Source organism: Crassostrea angulata, chromosome 4 (assembly GCF_025612915.1).
Source record: "Crassostrea angulata isolate pt1a10 chromosome 4, ASM2561291v2, whole genome shotgun sequence".
Taxonomy (NCBI): Eukaryota; Metazoa; Mollusca; class Bivalvia; order Ostreida; family Ostreidae; genus Magallana; species Magallana angulata.
The window spans coordinates 22,569,570-22,591,644 of record NC_069114.1 but is presented as its reverse complement, the minus strand read 5'-3'; the positions used below and the strand labels follow the sequence as shown (position 1 = coordinate 22,591,644).

General features: G+C 33.6%; 1 protein-coding gene across 2 annotated transcripts in view; it reads left to right on the top strand.

The window, feature by feature from the left end:
• The window catches only part of LOC128179745 (dynactin subunit 1-like), a 263,574-nt gene that overhangs the window by 229,264 nt on the left and 12,235 nt on the right, over positions 1 to 22,075 (top strand). For both annotated transcript variants that reach the window (XM_052847306.1, XM_052847304.1), the window contains 7 exons: positions 2,805 to 2,944; positions 6,526 to 6,599; positions 10,773 to 10,844; positions 11,003 to 11,158; positions 14,599 to 14,656; positions 21,226 to 21,317; positions 21,722 to 21,817. In XM_052847306.1, the coding sequence (XP_052703266.1) occupies positions 2,805 to 2,944; positions 6,526 to 6,599; positions 10,773 to 10,844; positions 11,003 to 11,158; positions 14,599 to 14,656; positions 21,226 to 21,317; positions 21,722 to 21,817 (688 nt within the window). The remainder of the gene's footprint in view (positions 1 to 2,804; positions 2,945 to 6,525; positions 6,600 to 10,772; positions 10,845 to 11,002; positions 11,159 to 14,598; positions 14,657 to 21,225; positions 21,318 to 21,721; positions 21,818 to 22,075) is intronic.

The window sequence follows — 22,075 nt, the reverse complement described above, 5'->3', positions numbered from 1 at the left end:
TGTCAGTCGGTCTCTTTTTCCTATCTTTGTAGTCATCGCCATTGTTGTTGTGATAAACTTAGCATAGTAACACGTGACTGATTTAAGGCGGGGTTTATTCAAATGCTGTAATTATTGTGGACTGTAATAATTATAAAAATTACTTATTAATTTCTAAATCTTTTTAACCCGATTGATATAAACTGTGTAATTGATTGTGAAGATCTACTGTAAATTCCTAATTAAACGCGAGGAATTAATATCCGCGTAAAATCGCAAGACTCCCGTCTCGCGAATTCTAAAATCTCGCTTTTAATTTTGGGACACATGTAAACTACCGGTACATGAAACTAAGATAAAATTTTGGCATTCGCAATTTGATGTTCTCCCCATTTGATGGTTAATTGTTGAATCGCGGAATTAAGTACTCGCGTAGATTAAGGAATCTACAGTATCTTTGTATAACATATTTAAATAAATCAATCAATCAAATATTTCTTAGCATGGAAAAATACGCCACATATACCTTTAACTATTTAAGAGCATTTTATATAATAGAAAAAGAATTAAAACTGGAGACGACGTCGTTAACAGCAACGATGAGGTCTTCCGTCTGATTATAGAATTTGAGATGTATATGTTCGATCTTGATTTGCTAAACATGATTTAGAATAAAAGAATAGGGTCTACATTTTAAGGGCCAGATACTATTTTGTTTCAATTGTAAGAGCTTTGGTTGAAAACATTTGGTCTCTAGTTTGAGAGACCAGCCCCTTCTTCTTGCTATTAAATGAAAAGTTATTTAATTCTTAAGACATTTTGTTCAACAAGTGTTTAAAAATTCATAACCATTCTTGAGATATCTGAGAAAAAATGTTTTAGGGGCCTGTCACTTATCCCTTATTGGGGCCGCTAAACCAAATTTTGAAGGTTGCATGTTGTTATATCATTTTGAGCATCTTTTCTTCTATACTGCATTTCTAAATATTTTTCCTTTTTGAGATATGAGTGATCAAAAGTTTGGACTTTTTGCCCCTAAAAAAACCCTAATTAACATAACATATGATGAAATCATTACATTGCTTGGATACATAATTGTAAAACAAACATATTTGCTTCTATAACCTTTCACAAAATATCCCTCAGTAAAGGGCTATAGATAATAATCAAAGTACTGAAGTACTGAAAGCCGGGCTCTTTTGGTGTGTCTTTATGCATATTGTGTAGTAAAGACTGAAAATCTCTCTCTCTCTCTCCCCCTCTCTCTCTCTCTCTCATGCTTTTAATGTCGGCAAAGCATCAGAGAGCGACCAAATTTTGTAAGCGGCTATAAACAAAAGATAAGTCTGTCTAGTAGAAGTTAAAAAGTTCAGTTGCTGCCTTGAATTATTTTGCAACAAGCATTAAATATTCAATCCCCGTTTCTTCATCGTGTAGCAAAGTAGTTCATGGAAATTCGTGCGCATTGTATGTGTCCAAAATGCATAGTAATGTTTTAAAAACACTTTATTAATAAGAAAACTAAAAAAGAGACTGAGACAATTCATTTCAAATTCAAAAAAAGAAACAAAATGCCAACACTTTTGACAAAACGTGGCTCTTTGGGTAACTATTTGGTATAGCGGATCGAAGCTTTACCTTGACGTTGTTTGGTTTTTTGTATATTTGTGCTATTTATAGTAACATTGGCGATTGGCCTGCCTATAGCCAGGACTCTGCTTTCAGCAGAGCCCGGCTAAAAAATGACAGCCCTTACGTCCCCTAATTTGAGGGGCCATGGCCAGCCCCTTTTTCTTGAAATCAAATAAAAGGTCTTTAAATTCTTAACACAATTTGTTCAACAAGTGTATAGAAATAATTCGACACCGTTCTTGAGATGAATTGGAGAGAACGTTTTAGGGGCCAATCCCTATCTCCTTATAGGGGCCGTTTAATGAAATATTTTTCCTTTCTGAGATATGTGAGATCAAAATTTTGGATTTTTGGCCCCTAAAAACCCCTAATTATGTAACACATGATAAAATCATTGCATTGCTTGGATACATAATTGTAAAATAAACATATTTGTTCTATAACCTTTCACAAAATATCCCTCAGTAAAGGGCTACAGATGAAAGACTTTAGAGCCCTTTCATTCTCTTATTTAAGGGGCCAGCCCCTTTTTCTTGATATCAAATGAAAGGTCATTTAATTCTAAACAAATTAACAAATGCTAATTAATTGCTAATGCAAGGTAAATTATTTCATTTCAAATTATTGACATACAGATTATATCTTTTCATTGATAAATTATGTCTTGAAAAAGTTTTATTTTATTCTATACAAAAATCAAAGACCACAAAAATGCTTACTGTGGAATCATTAGAATTCGTGGTGGCTCAATTTTCGTGGAATTCGTGGGTACCTCTCATCCACGAATTAACATCCTCAACAAATTAATAAATTAGGGTAATAAAGTCATATTTCATATGAAGGTTTAAGGGAATACACGAAAGTACGTCCCCATGAACCTGTAAAATCTTAGCAATCCACGAACATTGGCCCCCACGAAATTAAATGATTCCACAGTAATCAATTAATCTAATAATTGGTTAATCTGATAATTTTTCTCTGAAAAATTGACTATCAGATTAAGCAGAACCCTCTGCACCACATTGTCCAGATATTTTGTATTATGACTCCATGAAGCTGATTTTATCATGCCTATTGTTGCTCAGGTGAGCGATGTGGCCCGTTGGCCTCTTGTTACATTTGGAATTTCAAATTAAGGTATGCATGTGTAGGGCTTTATATTGACACAACTAGTTGTTTCTTATTTCTAAAAGGGAGTTTGAGGAGACTATGGACACTCTTCAACAAGACATCGATACCTTGGAACAGGAAAAAATTGAACTCAAAGAGAGGCTGAAAATTCTCTCAAAAAAAACTTTAATTGAGGGAATCACAAGACAAGCCAAACATCCAGGTAACTGGTATTTATTAAGTAAACAGAAGATGTATTGTTATTTTAACCCCTGCAAGCAAAGTGGGGGGGGGGGGGGGGGGGGTTAAGATTCACCTTGTCGCTCTGTCTTTGTGTCTCTATGTGCAATCGTGTCTGGTCCATATTTTTGGCCCAACGTCATTTCAGCAAGTTCACTGGAAAGAAAAGTGAATTATTTGTGTCTGGTCTATATTTTTCTTATGGAGGAATATTGGAATTTTCTACTTCACACAATAATTGCGTATGACCTAATTTTAACTAAGGGTATTTCATGGTCTTGACCCAAGGTCACTCGGGCAAGTTTAAGGAAATAATTGAGACAACCCAGATATTTTCCTTTCTAAGTTACAGATATCAGTGAAAATTGGCATGAACATTGAACAAACCACAACAAATAATTTTACAAAGTAGTATTTTAAAATATCAAATATTTTGTTCTTTACAGTATACAAACTAGTCGATGATTGGGGTATCCGGCGCAGACATAAACTTGACAATTAAAAAACCATTTACAGATCAATTACATATATCAGAGATGTGCATATTGCTAGGATTTTGATTTCTGATAATTCATGAAAAAAACACCAGCTTTTGAACTTACACATTTTTATGCCAAATATTGCATACTGGCACTTCATTTCACTGGATACAGTAGGTAGTGTTTATCAATTCAAGGTTGACATGAAGGTTGACATGGATTATTATACCCCCCGCAAACGAAGTTTGGGGGGGTATATAGGAATCACCTTGTCCGTCTGTCCGTCCGTCTGTCTGTGCAATCGTGTCCGGTCCATATTTTTCTCATGGAGAAACATTGGAAGTTCTTACTTCACACAATGATTGCTTATGACCTAAGGGTGTGTCATGACCTTGTCCCAAGGTCATTCGGGCATGGTCAAGGTCACTGGCAGAAAAAATACAAAATTTGTGTCCGGTCCATATCTTTTTTATGGAGAAACATTGGAAGTTCTTAATTCACACAAAGATTGCTTATGACCTAAGGGTGTGTCATGACCTTGACCCAAGGTCATTCGGGCAAGGTCAAGGTCACTGGCAGAAAAAATAAAAAAAATTGTGTCCGGCCCATATCTTTCTTATGGAGAAACATTGGAAGTTCTTAATTCACACAAAGATTGCTTATGACCTAAGGGTGTGTCATGACCTTGACCCAAGGTCATTGAGGCAAGGTTAAGGTCACTGGCAGAAAAAGTGCAAAATTTGTGTCCGGCCCATATCTTTCTTATGGAGAAACATTGGAAGTTCTTAATTCACACAAAGATTGCTTATGACCTAAGGGTGTGTCATGACCTTGACCCAAGGTCATTCGGGCAAGGTCAAGGTCACTGGCAGAAAATTTAAAAGTGCAAAATTTGTGTCCGGCCCATATCTTTCTTATGGAGAAACATTGGAAGTTCTTACTTCACACAAATATTGCTTATGACCTAAGGGTGTGTCATGACCTTGATCCAAGGTCATTGAGCAAGGTCAAGGTCGTTGGGAAAATAGTGCAAAATTCTCGTCCGGTCATTATCTTTCTTATGGAGAAGATTGAATGTTCTAACTTAACACAAATATTGCTTAGGACCAAAGGGTGTGTCATGACCTTGACCCAAGGTCATTTGGGCAAGGTCAAGGTCACTGGCAGAAAAAGTGCAAAATTTGTGTCTGGTCATTATCTTTCTTATGGAGAAGCATTGAATGTTCTTACTTCACACAAATATTGCTTATGACCAACAGTTTTAAAAAAATAGAGCAGTTGTTATTTAAAGAAAATAGACGGTGAAATAGATTCATCCAATATTTTCTATAATTGGAAAAATACACGCATTATGATTTTTATCTTAGCGGGGGGTATCAATTGTGAGCTTGCTCACAGTACCTCTAGTTGATACAGTTCACATAAAAGAAAACCTGGTTTGCAGTCACATTGACTGGGAGCTTTTAATTTACTTGTTATTGTGTATAACCTTTGTGCAAGTTTCACTTGTGTTCAAATTGAAATACGGAAATAATTTAAGTACAGGTGACACTCGATTGCTCGAACTTCGATCTCTCGAAGTTCTTGATCTCTCGAAGTAAACTCACGGTTGCAATTTTTTTTTCTATATAACTAAGCAATTTAACTCTTGAACTCTCAAAGTTCTTGATCTTTCGAAGTAAAACCTTGGTCCCGTTATACATATTTCATTGTTTTTCATTCTTGATAACTCGAAGTGGTTGCTGTGTACACACGCGACTGATCAAGCGTGTAATTATAGCTTCGCATGGACATTATCTTGATGATTGAGTGAACTCCTGGGGGCAAGCGTGGTAGTGTTAATTGGTTGATTACGTAAGTGACGCTACCTCATGCTTCCTTCAAAGGGTAGATAGGTAATTTGTAAATGATCTATTTTAATAATTTCAACAACTTGTGAATGTTACAGTAAATGCTCTTTATTTAGAATATTCTAACGTAATGATTAAGAAAACATAATATGCTTAAAAGTTTTTTAACATGAAAAATTACACATCATAATCACACAAGTAAGTTCTGTATTGTTTAAATTGATTCAGAAGTAATGTAGCAGAAAATACAATTGAAATCATGTCACCTGTATATTAACTAAGCCATAAAAATCTGACTACGCCGAAACATCAAATTTTGAAGTCAAGGCATATATAAATTTTGGTATTCAAATTTGAGACTCATTAACTTTTACAATGTTGATATTGCACAAGGAACTAAAGAAAAATACTCAATGTTCACAAAGAGTAAATTAGACTTTTTCAGCACTGAAAACCCTTCACTCTTGAAATGCAAATGCCCAAGTTGTACCTATTCAAATAAGGTTTTGGGGCTTATGTGAAATGTTCAGGCTCTGGGGTGGGGCCAATATGGCCATATTGTAAAAATGTATTAATTCTTAAAAAATATTCTTCTTTACTCCCAAACATTTGGGCAAAAAACTGAATACATAGTTATGATGTCCACTAACTCCTCTACCTAAATTGTGAAATTTATGGCCCCTGGTTCAGGGGTTCAGGCTCTGGGGTGGGGGGTGGGCAATATGGCAATATAATGTTAATGCATATAATGTTTTAATATCTTCTTCTCTATTCTCACACATCTGTATGAAAAACTGACTTCATAATTATGTTTACCAAGAAGTCCTCCACTAAAATTTTAAATTTCATGTCCCCTGGTGTATGGGTTTTGACTCTAGGGCTCTGGGCCTCTTGTTTTGTGTGTGATGCATCTCTATGGTAAGGGGAATCTAAATTGTGAAATTCATGGCTCAACCACCCCCAGGGACCATAGGTTGGGCCAAATATGAAAACAAAACCAAATTTTCAAAGATCTTCTTTATTTCAACACATTAGGGGATAAACTAAATGCAGAATTTTGATTTCCTACATAATTCGATCATTCTTATTTTGTGTTGAATATTTTAATGTGCCAGGAAGTAAAAAGGTTGTCATTTGTAGGTATTATTCCTATAAAAATGACATAGAACACTAAATCCTTACTTTGTTTTTAGGGACATACAGCTTGATTTATATGATTTTTTTTTGTCTTAAAGCACAAAATCTGGGGTCACCAGTTCATTCAGAGGAAGGATACCTCCTCCAGGATTCTCCTTATTTCACTCAACAGGTAAGTTTCCACAGATGTGTAATGCTTTTTTAGGGTCGCCTGTGTCACTTAGGTGACCTATTGGGTTCAGGCTCTAGGGAGGGGGGGGGGGGGGGATGGGCAATATGGCAATATAGCGTTAATGCATGTAATGTTTTAAAATCTTCTTCTCTATTCTCACACATCTGTATGAAAAACTGACTTCATAATTATGTTTACCAAGAAGTCCTCCACTAAAATTTTAAATTTCATGTCCCCTGGTGTATGGGTTTTGACTCTAGGGCTCTGGGCCTCTTGTTTTGTGTGTGATGCATCTCTATGGTAAGAGGAATCTAAATTGTGAAATTCATGGCTCAACCACCCCCAGGGACCATAGGTTGGGCCAAATATGAAAACAAAACCAAATTTTCAAAGAGCTTCTTTATTTCAACACATTAGGGGATAAACTAAATGCAGAATTTTGATATCCATGAGGCCCTCTACCAAAATTGTGAAATTCATTGCCCCTAGGTCAGGGGTTCAGGCCATAGCGTTGGGCCAATATGGTCATATAGGGAAAACGTATTACACTTTTAAAATCTTCTCTAATCCCATGCATATGTATTTGAGAAAAATTTATTACATGGTTATGATGTCCATGAGGCTCTCTACAAAAATTGTGAAATTCATTACCCCTGGATCAGGGGTTTAGGCCCTAGTGTGGGGCCAATATGGCCATATACATTAGTAAAAATGTATTAAATCTTTAAAAATCTTTTCCTCTACTCCCATTTATATTTGAGAAAAACTAAATGCCTGATTATGATGTTCATGAAATCCTCGAATTGAATTATTAAATTTATGGCCCCTGCATTAGGGGTTACAGGTCCTAGGACAGGGCCAATATAGCCATATAGTGAAAATGTATTGAATCTTAAGAAATTTTCTCCCATACAAGTGTTTGAAAAAATTATTTCATGGTCATTATGTCCACGAAGTTCTCTACCTAAATTGTGAATTTCATGGCCTCTGGGGTTAGGGGTTCAGACCTTGGACAGAGCCATTATGGCCATACAAAAACATATTAAATCCTAAAAATTTACTCTACTCCCATAAATATTTGTGTAAAATTAAATGCATGGTTAAGATGTCGTTGAAGTCCTCTACCCAAATTGTGAAATTCATGGTCCCTGGGTCAGACATTCAGGTCCAAGGGCATGGCTAATATGGCCAAATAGTGTAAGAGTTGGGAAAAATATGGTTAAATATTGGACAGGTACTGTAAAGGTATTATATTTGGCGTGTACCACATTTGGCAGAAATTAGTTTTTGAACAAGTTGGCATGGATTTAAATTAGCGCATTCCTGAATGTGACTATTCTTACACATATATGCATGGCATTTAGTGATTTACTTGAATAAGCAGAAGCCGCATTCCGCCAAAAACGCTAAATAGAATACACAGCCAAATGTCATACATTTTTAGTATTTTTACTTAGGGTAATTGTTGTGTGTCGTACAATTTGAACTTCTTGAAAACTAAATGGTAAATTGTTACTTGGCAATATTGAATTAAATGTATGTGCTTTTTTAGGAAGTCTACTTTTAATTAATATCCTGTAAATTGTATACTTTTATAAAAAAAAAAAATGCATTTTGTGTTCATTATAAATGAAATTGTCATTATAATAAAGGCCTTCAGGTCTCTTATTACCAAAAATTTTGGCCCCCAGAGTAAAAGTTTAGATAATCCAAGATTCCTCCGACTCTTGAACCCCCATCCCCCCATTTTATGAATAAATATTTTTCAAACGTCAAACAATAAAAGCAGGGTACAAGTCAGAGAAGTCACAGATTAGGGTTTAAACTTCAAATGAAACTCAAAATGTAAACAAGAGACTCTCTGACAAGTCAATATGAGAATATGGTACTCAAGTGAAGATCAAGACCCGAGGGCCCTCTTGTATTTTTATCTCACAATTTCAGCTAATTCTTAAATCATTTCAATTTTTGGGGATTAATGCTCCTAAAATGATAGTTTTTCAGGTTCCTAGGGGATGAAATTTTTGGATTTTATATGATTAATGAAATGATGCTTTGTTTTAAATTCCTTGTTAAAAGGGATCAACAAAATACCTAAAAATTGAGCCACCACAAATTCTACTGATTCTGAAAAATTATGGCCATTTGAAACCAATAACCGTTTGAACAAGTAAACATGACTAATCATATAAAGTTGAAGAATTTTATTGCATTAATTCAAGATGATTTATTTCCAACTTAACTGAACAGAATTGGTTTTGAAGATTAAAACATATGACTCAATGGTTTTTTCTCTTTTTTGCCTCTGAAACCTAGATATTTGGGCCTAAATGTATTTATCATTGAACAGGGTAACTTCATTGGTTTGGGATGCTTCAAATTCAACCATAGATACCATCACAATAAGGTGTTAATTCAATCCAATCAAGAAATAAATAAATAATTGATAAGCACAATGTTCTCAGAAATTTCTGAGAACATTGTGTTTGTTAATTACTAGTACCTACTAGGTATTTATTTTTTACTTGATTGGATGAAATTAACACCATATTGTGATCTACCTTTCATACAATTCAAAATTCTTCATCTAAATAAACAAAAAAGATTGAAAAATTGCATCAATGAATGGGATATGTATCATAATGATTATCAATGCCTATAAGTTGATTGAAATCTTGCAAAACATTTGATTAACATCTGACTTGCATCTGTTTCTTTCAAGTTAAATACTGGGGTGGACTATTTCTGGGGGTTATGATATACTGTATTTTTCGAAAATTAGGTCGATACGGTTTATTGGGCGAAGGAGGTCGTTTTTAGCCAAGAAATAAAAAAAAGTATAAATAGGTCGACTTCGAAGAATTGGTCAAAAAATGACTGCTAGTTCTAATGAATAAATTGTTTAAACCAATAACGTTATCATATAGTAGCCTTTAATCTTATTTCACAGTTTTCAACAAAAGGGAAATAAAATGTATTTTTTGAAAACATCGTAAGAAAATGTCTGAAATTGCATCAAAATTTTCAAACCAATTAATTCAGTACAGCCGGTTTTAATTTAAGATCGTTTTTTTATTACTTCCCTGCCATGTGTACAAACTGGTGTTAACCGGGGGATAGTAACCTAGCCTGGAGGCATGACTACGGTAGCACATGCCACCCTGTGTCTCTGTGTTACTTTTTACTATGTATATACACACGAGTCAACCTCTGATCTTATTGAAGCCTGCAGGCATGAGTAGCACGTGCCGAGAGTTCAACTGTATAAACAAAGTAAGCGCTACCCAGGCTGATTTCAGAGACACCTGGCTAAAACTTCATCGAAAGTTTTATGTTGAATATACAGAAAAAAAATTGTTCATGTATTCTATTATGAAAACAAATTGTTTTTTTTTTATTTCTACCCGACGATATTTTTCCCCTGTAACTACCCTTTGTGCGGTTCTCATTTTACTTTTACCGCGCGAAATTGATTTCCTGTTTATCGTAAGCACACGATCAAAATGTATGACAGCATATAATAATGATCGAAATATGATTCAGTCAGTGATCTAAGTAAGAAATGTAAGAAGAAATAAATCTATTTACATTTAATTTTGTTAAAATGATAAATTACTACAGTATATTGATTAAAATCCATACGATTTTTACACAGAAATTAAAGCAGTATTTTAGTAAACACTCATGATTTTATTGGAGAGCTGCATAAATTTGTGCAAAATTTCATATCAAATTTTCCAACCAAAAAAAAAACCATAAATTGGGCGAAGCCATGAATAGGGCGAGGTCCATGTGTCAGGGGAAAAAAGTATCGACCTAATTTCCGAAAAATATGGTATGTGGATTGTCATTGGAGTTTGTTTGTGGGTTAATGGGTTGATAATTTTGTGGATTTGATGGTACGAATAATGAATATTCATTGTGATTCATAATCATTGAGAATTTTGATTTGAACATGTAGGTAAAGGGTACTAATGAGATCCATGAAAGTTGACCCCCCATAATATCTTATAATTGCACAGTATTTCATAAACAGTGTCAATCTTATAAAACAACACTTTTTTACTTACAGCTGCGACAGAAGACCTACTTGCTTGCAACTAGATTTAATCTAGTTATACATGCATGATTTTTATTTAAAAAAATTCATTTCTATCCACATTGTTTTGACAGGTAAAATCTTTAAGAGAGGCTTTGAAGTCTGTGAAAGATGAAAATGTCAGATTGAAAGCAGATAGAACGAAAGTGAGAATACATTTAGATTTATACTGTATCAAATTATTTGTGCTTTTATTCTTACTTTCTTGTAATTTGAAATGCCGACACCAAGAATCTGATTGTAATGACCATTTTTAATCATGTGAAATGAAAATACAAAGTAACTATTTCTGTTTGATTTCAAGGAACAAATGGCAAAGCTTTCTCCTTTGAGGGTTCCAAAAAAAGCCTTTGAACTTCGTAAAAATTCAGGCTCATTTAAAGAAGTGAATATACCAGTGGGCATCCAAGGGAAAGATCAACTTAACAACTTGCGAAAGGACACTGCCAAATTACTGGAGGTAACTTATGAAATTGTGCTAAAAGCTTTTGTTATAAGGCATTTTGTTAGGTCAAGAGACTTAATGCTCTCAGCACATTCCCATTGTACATATATTAGTTAGAAAAAATTTTAACATATTAAAGTGAATTTCTGCACAATCTTAACTAGTGTTGTAAAAAATGACAATTACCGTATTTTCGCGACAATAAGTCGGTATTTTTTTTCTCTGAAGCAGAGCACTCGACTTATCGTCTTGATCGACTTGTCTAAGGCTTGAGGTCAGAAAATTGTGAAAAATAGTATTAAAAATCTTGGTTTTAATCATCTTGAGCTGGCTGTGTTATTGAAAATTATGTTGTTGAATTCAATGTTCATCTTTAATTATTATCATTTTCATTCATCTGTTAACACTAGAATACATATTAATAACAGTTATTAAACAATGGTGCATTGTCATAAATCAATTAAAAGTTTTACCGTCCCTTATTATAAACACAGAGTCACATGACTCCATATATCACTATAGTGGGAAGATAATATTGCGCAGTAAAATTGAAACCAAACTTGAATGGAAAAAAATATTGCAGTAGGTCCGGGGAATGTTTTAAAGTTTTATTATTTTATTAGTAAAGAGTTGTTAGTAGAAAGTATAAATAAGAAATATTTTATGGTCAAAATCAATCTTAAAATACGTAATCGGCAATTATCAACTCTATTGTTTATACGGTAGGCTGATCCCGGTTGTGCTAATAATCTTGCTAAGGCTATACGGCAATTTCACTCCCTGTGTATATAAAGAGTACCGTTACAAGAGTTCATTGATTAATTATTGTCAAATTCTTTTATTATTGTTAAATAAAAAATTTAGGAAACGTTTGTATGTCGTATATCGTCATTTTCAAGTCGTACAAATGATCGATCTATTTCTAACAGTGTCTATGTAAAACTATAGCGTGTAACTGCATTACTGGATACAAAGTAAACAAGTTTCATAAAATCATAGTAATTGCTAAGCTTTCTGCACTTGAGTACCCCCTTTGAAGTCCGACACGAGACAGGTGCATGCCTCTGACACCGGAAATTGTTAAACAAACATTGACCACGCGCCGAGTCAACAGGTGGCTGGTTACATTATGGTGAATACACTGGCGATGGTCAGAGTGGATAATTATCTTAATACATGGGAATAAAATATTTCTGTCAAAGTAAGTTTAGTTTTGCACATCACGCGATATCGGGAATTGTTTACAATACCAGCGACTTTGCAGATGTTGCCGGTATTTGAAAATATGATGCATAAATATAAAGTATAATTGTTTAAATGTTAATCATTAATAATAATTGGTAGCAATATCGGGGACATCGTGGCATCATACACTGATAATGTTACTGCAGTTTTATACGCCATTTTGAAGTGATAAGATCGACGTGTTGTCTGAATCGACGTATCGTAGGATTTTGTTTAAATTTTGGCTAAAAATGAGTAATTCGACTAGTCGTCTGCATCGACGATTCGTCGGGAAAATACGGTACTGTTGACCATTCATTTGCAACACATTAATTCATAATTGCTCACATGACAAAATATGCATAGTTTGTATGGGTATAGTCCACATTCTTTTCATTCAGCCTTCGGCATATCGGCGTATCAAGTAGCATTATTTCCTGGCTATTACGCCCTTCATAAAGTTTAAAACCTACCTGGGAGTACATCACATAACATATAAATAGTGCATCCATTGTGATTAACACTAATATTTTTTACTGGCGACATAGGAACATGGGCCATGTTGCTTATATGATTATTGTGATGTTAAAATAAACTTCCAAGTTTTTGAAAACTAGTTAAGGCTTATATTTTGTACAGTACCCGCAACGTTATTTTTTACAATCCTATCCTATCGTATCGTGTATCAATCCTATCGTATCGTGCGTGTAAACTGTTCTATCGTGCGTTAATTCTATCCTATCGTACGTCTATACTGTTCTATCGTGCGTTAATCCTATCCTATCGTGCGTTAATCCTATCAGGTTTATCGTTTAATTTCAACAATTCTTCTGTTTACCCTATCGTGTTAATCGTTTCGTGCCTTTTCATAAGGAAGTAAATTTATTACTAAGTTGCAACTCATTCGGTGCGCCGTATACGAATATTTATCGAACAATAATTGTAAAATCCTATCCAATATTCCGTCAGGAAACTAATTTTTAAAATTTTTTTAGATCAAAATTAACCAATTTTATATGTAAATCATATCTGTTAACATTGAAAATGAAAAACGAAGTTCTTAGGAACAAGGTAACATATTTACCTGTATATCGAATATATTAAATCGTACACAGAGTGTATACCTGCGTAAACATTCATTTAACTTTTATGCAATATAATTTTGTTGCATCATATTTTACAGAAACAAAACTATTTATGATATAATTTATATTTAATTAAAACCCGAGTTGTATTTTGAACTCGTTATTTTCCGTGTGACATTTGATTTCAGGCTGAAATGTTCTCGGCAATCAGCTAGGGTGTGTGGTAATGAAAACAATGTTAACAAATCGTACGCAGAATGTGTATCTGCGTAAAGATTTATATAACTTGTTTGTAATAATTCGTTTTTAATGCATCATTTTCTTATACAAAAAGAAATGTACTTATGATAGATTTTATATTTACTTTATACAAGAGTTGGATTTATATAATTAAACCCGCTATTTTCTGAGTGATTAAATCTCGGGCTGAAATATTCGCGGCGATCGGCTAGGGTGTTCTGTAATGAAAACAATTTTAACGATACAAAAAATTTATTGATCATTAAAGCTCATAATTTTAGTTGAAAAAAAAATTAACTGACAGGTCATTTTTATACATTCTATAAATGATGCAGCCATGATTAACAACTCGGCAATTGTTACTAAAAAGAAATTCCATGTAAATCTTTATTTGTACGTGTTCTCTCTCAAATTCTGCCATTATCAGTTTGTTCGTAAATATAGTTTAAAGCGATCATACATTTATCATGAACATCGTTTATCCTTTCCTATCGTGTATCAATCCTATCATATCGAGCGTGTATACTGTTCTATCGTGCGTTAATCCTATCCTTTCGTGCGTGTATACTGTTCTATCGTGCGTTAATGCTATCCTTTCGTGCGTGAATCCTATCCTATCATTTATCTTGTAAAAAATAACGTTGTGGGTACTGTATTAGGTATAAAGCACACTCCCACTTTTGATTAAATTTGCACTGAAAAAAGTGCATAGTTATACTGAACTATACATACTATGGTAATATGAATGTTTGCAGTTTTTTATAGTATTTCATCAAGTTAAAAGTAAGCAATTATTAGCCTGGGTTTGACAATATCTCTTAGTAAGCAGTGTGCCCCATGGTACTCTTGTTGTTGGATTATTTTGGTATGAAAATTATTGACTGTACAGATTTAATTATTTTGCAGGAAGTTAACATGATGTGTGCTTGCCCAAAAGTAATAGACATCAGCAAACGAAAACCAGGTAAGAATGCTTATACAGATCAACCAGATAATGATTTCTGAAGGTGATATCTGGTAAATATAAAATTATATGCAAGAAGAACTGAAATTTTCATTTTTTCATTTTTTCATTTTGGTCACTTGAGTCATACAGATGACCTATTGCTATCTGTTTAAGCTTGTTGATGAATGAACAGTGTTGTTAAAATTCTTGATTTTTGTTTGTTTTATAATATATGTCAAAATATCTGTTTGATGTGATAATTTTTTCAAAACTATAAAAGAGAGGGGCAAAACATGAACTTTATCAAAAATGGTTATATGGTTTGTAGCATTGCAGTATAATGGAAACTTAAAATCTAATTGAAATTGTGAAATTCATTATTCCTGATGGGCCATAGGATTGAGCCCACAGATTTTGGTCATGTAATAATTAAGGAAATCTGAAAATCTTCTATATATACTTGAACATCTAATATACAACTGGAGCACATGGTTATAATGAGAAAGGAAGCATCTAGCAATTATAGAGTTATTGGGATCGGCTCTATTGGGGAATCAAGAGGGAAAACTGAGTGCATAACCATAATGCATAAGGAGGAATCTTCAAAAACCTGTTAATTTCATGCCTCCTGGATCAGGTTAAGTTTTGTAGGGGAGAAGTCTATTGATCATTAAAAAAACTGCTCTTTTCCTTGACATAGAAAACTGGGTGCATTGTAAGGTCTTTGATAAAACTATGAACACTATCAATATTGCTTTTTTTTTTATTATAATTACATGTATTGAAAATATATTTTATCGCAAATCTGGCTTGTATGTATACACTTTGGCCGATATAAAGAGGCATTGAGTGACGATGCTACATGTTTTTGATTGAACAGTTAAACAGGTCAAATCATGGGTTGCAGTCTATTAAAGAAGCGTTTTAAATGGCCGATATGGTACCAACCCACTCTTACCTGCTTAATATGCAGAATTGATAATTTATGCACCAATTGTCAGCTGTAATGTTTAACTCTGTACCAGGACTACAAATACTAAATAACTGCAATAATTGACCAGGAGTACTCACAATAATTGCTTCTTGTGTTTTATGGTGTAAACAAATAAAATAAATATTTACACTGTATCATGACTTTTACCAATATTTGTTTTTATTTAGAACATTTATTTTAAAACATTCAGGTCTGTATATTAAACTGGAAAGAAAACGTTGTTTAAGGATGTGTGTAAGGTTAGTACTAAATAAATGGCTGCATAGCGCATTGATGAAAAAGTTTTCCGGTCAATTTTTCCTTTGATACGTCGATCAATAGAAAAATTATTAAATTAATTTCTTATCATTTAATAAAAAAAATTCCAATCATAAAATGTAAAGTGTCATTGATCAAAAATGTAAATAATGTAAATAAAGCGGCGTGTATGAATACAAAACAACAACATCAAGAATATTCAAAATGAATGCACCTTCAGCTGAGCAGAGCTGAATTTAATGGATTCAACACAAATAGAGGGTTAAAATCTGAATCGGCTGAATTGAAAACGAAAGGGAATTACATGCGATGGCTTGTGATATTATTCATTGTGCAGCAAGATTCGCTATAACTGGTTTTGATGTGAGTTTAATCGCTGGAATGTGCAACTGTGCATAACCATACAAGGAGATGCGATCCTGGACAAAATAGTTGATATGTCGACAAAAAATAGTATGTTTGTGCTGCTTTTCTAATAGTTGTGGTAACTAGATAGCCTGTGATGTACTTCAATGATATATCTGCAGCTTAGAATACACAGAAGGAGTTCACTTGATGCACTAACCCTAGCTTTGCTCTACGATGCTTATTCTGATGAACGATCATGTACGTGTGTTAATTTAAAACTCATCGTTAACAAATTTGAACAGCAGTGTTACCGTGAAAGTGTATAGGCCGATATGTTTGATAAATTATTCCTGGAATTGGAATAGCCAGCCTCACCGTAAATGTTGATTGTTGATGTCAAGCAGACGAAGTCGAGAGAAGACACTAAATTTTCTATTTTGTGAAATAAATAAGTGTTTTGTTTATCTTTGAAGGTTAAACTTTCAATTTTTTATGTTTATATAGAGGATATCTATATTGTGTGATTTTATATTTGCTTTATCCAACGAGTTGAAATGGTGTATATATTCGCGAGGCTTGCCGAGCGAATATAACCATTTCAACAAGTAGGATAAAGCAAATATAAAATCACACAATTATAGATGTTCTATTTATCTCATACAATTTGATTTATATTATGAAGCTTTTGAGACAGTCCCTTGTGTGACCCGAATTGTTTTGTTTTTTCAAAGGTTAAAAACGATGTTGCAATGTTGTGTTATGCAGCTATTGTGACCCTGCGCAATACTATTTAGTACATGTACGTCATTCCTGAGATAAATTTAACTGTTTTAATGTAAAGTTTCACTGAAATAAACCTTAAAATAATTTTTTTGCTCTAAATAATTTTTTTTAGAGCTTATTCACTTGATTAAATGGAAATTGCGATAAGAAGACTTGAATAATCAAGTTTGTTGACATACACAAAGTTGCGAATGCTCGTTAGTTTGAATTTACTCGAACGGGGAACAGTTGTTGATGTTAAATAAAACAAACACTAAGCTAGCCTTATGATTTGAAATTAAAATAGTGAATAAGGATGCTTACTGGTGGTGGAATAAAAGTCTTATGAAACATTATTTCGGTAGGTTCTTGTGTATAAACACAACCAGAGCGCTCTGTTTTCATCACGTCGTCAGGATGAACTCCTTGATAGTTAACATAATTTGCAGTTTTATAAACTTCACATAGCAAATTGAAAGTTGGAAGTGGGCTAAACTTATCAAAAATCTTGACATACAAGAAAAAAAGGGTCTTGTGGTTACGGTTAATATGAATAACTTTGCAAAAAAGGTAACAACCCCCCCCCCCCCCCCCCCCCACTTACAATAGCTCCCAGGTTCTGACGCCTGTGCTACGCAGTTATGTGTTTTCCTTCATATTTGTATTTTAAATCTTTGACAAAATCAATTCTATATTAGTTTTTGTAGTAGATATAGTTATGTTGAAAGTACTAGCAAATCTTCGAAAATAGGTCACTGAAGCGTTGAAGCAAGAGGTTGTGTCAAAAATAGTTCGGACCGGAAGTATTTGCTAAAGCATCACCCATTTGATATAGCAAAGGTTTATCACACGGGTAATATACACCACACATATGAGATAAAAAGTTATATTTTGTTTGCTGAACGACAATTAAACAGACAGAACTTTACTTTTTGTTGTCAGTGTTTATCTTGGAAATCCCTGTTATATAAATAATGTTAGATCAGAACAGTTGGGGGGGGGTAGATCCCGCAAAAATTTTATTGATGCAGGTATCAAAGAAAGGTCTAAGTGCGGTATGGTCAAATATCTGCCCCCGATTTCAACCAATTTTTAGATAGTATCGTATAAAAATGAAATCTTCATAAATCATTGTATAGAGGATGCCTATAACTTTAATAATTATTTTAGTCATCATTGCTCATTTGCTGTGTATCTATGACGTCACCTAAATGGCCCAAATCCCGCAAATTTGCAAACAAATGAAAATATTCTTATTTTTGCTATATATTCTGCATTCGGAAGTATAGAGCGCAGGTCTGCTCAAGTGCGATTTTAATATATGTTTTTCTTCAGATATTTATACACATTATACTAAAATATGGTACTTGTGCAAGCCTGCGCTCGATGTTTCCCAGTCGAAAAACCATCAGAAAACACCCATATTTAGCTACAAAACATCAATTTATCAAAATACTGTAGACGTATTTTTTTCCACGGGGTCATAATTCCGCGGAATCACAATATCAATTTAATCCGCGGGTAAAAATTTACGCGGATTCTTTGAATGAAAAAAAAAACAATGCAGTCTTTAAACGTAGATCTACAATTGTCAACATTGAAACCCATTCATGCGGGGTGGCTGGTCAAGGCACATCAGACAGTTAGAAGCGAAACCGTTCTGCAAGGCTGGGAAAAATCGGGAATTCTCACGCGATTGAAAAAGTGAACGTATTCTGAATATGTTGTCATGTGTCCATGTAATTTTACAGGTTTTTTAAACTGATTTCAATGAACTGTTTCTTTTTTATCTTTATATATGCATTTTATATGTATATTATAAATGTTATTATATATGTATTTTTGAAGCCAAATAAATATTTTAATCTTTATTAACTGTCAATTTATGGGTTCACATGTCGTTTAAATTATGAGGTGATCAGTTTTATCAATTAAAATCTGAGCACAAAGGGATCTAAAAATTGCAGTAAAAACACAGGTCTTAGCGTGTAGTTAATAGGGTCATTGAAAGACAGACCCGCTTGGGGCTATTTTTCGTCTGACACGTGCCGTTATCTCAAGCTGGGAGAAGTTTAAATTTCATGCAAGTAAATTTACAGAAAATTCAAATTTTTAGAAGATTAAATTATTTATTATGTGAATTCTCAATACAAATTTGCATAGATAAAAACGATATACATTGGGTACACGTATATGCAAGTGTTATATAATGTAGTAACTTCCGATTATCCTTACTCATGTAATGCAATTTCATTCCAAAATGCACTTTAAGTACACTGGGAAAAAATTCCGCGGAAAATTTGTGCCCGCGTTCATAGCGTAAATTAATACCACGCGGACAAAAGTACGTCTACAGTAATGCAATCTTCATGACGTCATTTCTACATTATTACGTCACTGTGGTGATAACCTTTTACACCTTTATATCCAATATGATTTTAACTATCTTTCACCTTATTAGTCCCCTACCGGTTTCACCGGAGGGGACTATAGCTTTCCTCTGCGTCCGTCTGTCCGTCCGTCCGTCAGTCCGTCTGTCTGTCCCACTTCAGTTTTCCACACTTTTTTTCTTTATGCATTTGAGGAATAATATGAAACTTGCTGAATAGCTTCAAAATGTCAAACTACAGATCAAGTTTACACTTTTGTAGCATCTGATTGACATATTTTCGAGAAAATTAATTTTTTATATTCCAATTTTTTAATTTTCGGGTTCATTATCGGGTTCGGTGTGTACCTGAATAAACGAGGTCAGTATGTAGTCAGTAATAATATCGTGCGTTACTTGTACCATATTCCTTTTCCTGTACCATTCCTTTTATCATTTCTAACAAACAAATAAATTCTATAAAATAGTGTCAAGCATTGTGTTGTAAATTTAATCGGCAAAAATTAAATTTAATGGGATAAAAAACATTAGAGAACATTAATGGATATTTCCAAAAAAAATTTGATGAATCTGTAGGTTTAGCTTGTTCTTTTTCCCGCATGCACTGGTTCTTAGAGCTCACTTAATTTGCACAGTGCCAGCAAGCTGAGCTCACTATTCCAAAATTTTATTTTATTGAACTTCAACCGATCAGTGGCAGTCACTTACTTCTACAAAGTGTGCATCTGTTTTCAAACATACAAAAAACTTAAAATTTACAGTACAAACATGTTCAAAGTTGGACTAGCTGATCTGTAATAGACCACATAAAATTAATTTTTAGATTCTCATCCCCACCTACCCCTCTGAAAATGACCTGCCTCAATCCATTTTATTCTTATGTTGAAAAACAATGTGTGCAAATAATAAATTTGAGAAAAATTTAGCTTTGTATACAAAACATTTCTATTGCTGCCTATATTATAAACCTGTGGATTACCATTTGATTCCAGTCATGTTTGTTATCATAAGGATACAAATGTCTTCATGCATTAATAGTTAAGTTCAAATAAATTAGAATGAATAGATTTCAAGTGGGTTCGTGTACTCATATTAACAATAACAATTTAAAAGAATAGAGCAGTTGTTATTTCTAGAAGAAGAAAGGTGAAAAAGGTCTTTTTTAGAAAATAATTAATAAAATCCAAACATCCGCCCCATATTTTTTGCAAATCAGGATGAGAATATAAATATTAATTTTATGTGGCCTTAACCTCAGTCTGTAACTCACTTAGTCTGTAAAATCATTAATTTTATTACATGTACCTCAATTCATCAGACAATACAATATCAGACAATTACTACTGTTGAAGTAATGTTGACACAATGAATGCTTTAATTACTCTCTTAAACATTGCCATTTTACACAGTTTTACATGTATATAAACAAACAGTACTTAAACTTTGCCCCGTTTATTCTCAAATAACTCTGTAATTTTTAACTTGCGAGTACAACTTTATTATAAGTATTTTCTTTTATATTTGTTTCCACATGTTAGCATCATGTTTTCAACATGCATTTGATAAATGGACGGGTCCATATAAATGCACCAATCGGAATCTTTGTTACGAATCACAATTGAAATATGCACCGATTAGAAAGTGTCATAAATCATCCAATGCTACATCGGCCATAGCATATACATCAATGCTAGATTTGCAATAATATTTGCTTCCATGATATAAGAAAGTCTTTCACTAACAGATCTTGTTAGGAATCTTTGAATGCAAAGATAAAACACATTATGTACCCTCCATAACTTGAATTAACTTCTATATACTTTGATGACTTCACAGGACAGGAACCTCTGACTGAGTTGGGGAACCCAGCTAGGGAGCTGGTAGCCAGAACTGCTCGATTGACATTGATGGGAAGGAAAACCCAACAGGTTTGTGACTAATATACACCAGTTAAGAAACTTTCAGAATTCATATGTGTAATTTAAATAAGAAAAGAATCAGATTAGTTGGGTTGAAAATATCTGTCAATATTTGGAAGTATTGGATAGACATATATATGGGGAAATAAGCAGTGATTTGCACTCAAGTTGTGAAAGCTAGTACAAAAAGTGCATACCTGGCTCTGACAATCGCACTGTTTTGTCAGTCACATTGAAATGGAAAATGATGAGATATAAAATTTTATGAAGTATAGTGAGACCAAGAGAAGCATGTTTATCCTACTATTAAGCAGATGACACTGTCACATGTATAATATATTATGCTTAGATAAAAAAAAATCAATGTTTGTTGATTAAATGTTCATATTCTCACCATCCAGTGCTCTTTTCAGCTACAAGTTCAAGTCACAAATCTTCTGGCTGCCAATAGGACTGGGGGTCAAGTCAGAACAGATTTGTCTACTTTTCCTACTCCAGAGTTTGCTAGAGTGAGTATTAAATAGACAATGATATGTGAAACTGGCTGCCCAACAGGTGTGATAGGGACATTAAGTTTCACACTTTTCAATGTAATTACAATGTTATTTTTTGGAGTCTTTGAAGTTTTGAAAATGCTAGAAGTTATTGAGACTTTAAACAATTGTTGATTTACTAGTGTTTTGTAGATTTGATAGTGTTTGTTACAAAAGGCAACTGTCATTGTATTAGTGTAGGGTTAATAATCCGAAAGGTTCCTCGACACACCA